Source organism: Botrytis fragariae, assembly GCF_013461495.1.
Source record: "Botrytis fragariae strain BVB16 chromosome Unknown tig00000001, whole genome shotgun sequence".
NCBI lineage: Eukaryota > Fungi > Ascomycota > Leotiomycetes > Helotiales > Sclerotiniaceae > Botrytis > Botrytis fragariae.
This window is the reverse complement of record NW_023500987.1, coordinates 291371-292186: the sequence shown is the minus strand read 5'-3', so window position 1 is coordinate 292186 and position 816 is coordinate 291371. Positions and strand designations below refer to the sequence as shown.

At 46.6% G+C, this 816-nt stretch overlaps 1 protein-coding gene across 1 annotated transcript; it reads left to right on the top strand.

Moving 5' to 3' along the window:
• Positions 1-816, top strand: Bfra_000084 (uncharacterized protein; the record flags this gene model as incomplete). Its single annotated transcript, XM_037330532.1, has 1 exon — positions 1-816. One exon carries the CDS (start codon positions 1-3, stop codon positions 814-816), a length of 816 nt encoding a protein of 271 aa, XP_037196865.1.

Sequence of the window (816 nt, the reverse complement as noted above, 5' to 3'; positions counted from 1 at the left end):
ATGGCTGATACTATCATGCAAGACACTGTCATGCAGGATGCTGATATGCAGGATACTGACATGCAAGATACCACACAAGATACTACCACAGAAGACACTACCACGCAAGACACTGTCGCGCCGGGCCTCGTGCGAAAAATAGCGAAGATGAGAAGATCCGGCCGGGAAAGACACCCCCGCGAAAACCTCTGGAAACCTACCGAAAAATTCCACCTTCTCCATCTCTACACCACCCACAAAGATATTTCGAGGCTTGATAATGGCCACTTCCACTACCGCATAGGCGCAGTAGCTAGCTTAATGCGCGACATGACGACCGAGTCCGTAAAACATCACCCAGGAGGCTTGTTACACGCGTCTGATCCATGGTTTTCCAGAACTTACACCGATGCTTTAATTCAAACCATGTTGCGACTGTGGCTTAGGGAAGAAGATGACTTGGCGTTTGAGTTGGAGGCTGAGTTGAACGCTCACTATGGTGTTGTTCCAGACCCCGCAGCAGAAGAGGCCACAGTCCAGTGGCAAAGACGAGCACTGGAAAAGGAGTCAAAAATGGCGGAGCAGAGTGTGAAGAAAGCTTTGAAGAGAGCTTTGGAGAGAAAATCGGAGCAGCAGCGAGAAACACCGGAGGAAAAATTGGCTAAGGAATTAGCGAAAGAATTGAAGCAGCGGGAAAATGACATACTTAAAGAAAAGAAATTCCAAGAAAAAAAGCGCAAAAGTAGAGAAAAGCGTATTCAAGATTCGAACGAAGCACTTAGATTAGCATTTACAAAAGTTAAAAAGCCTGTTGTCATTAGTAAGACCGATGCTTGA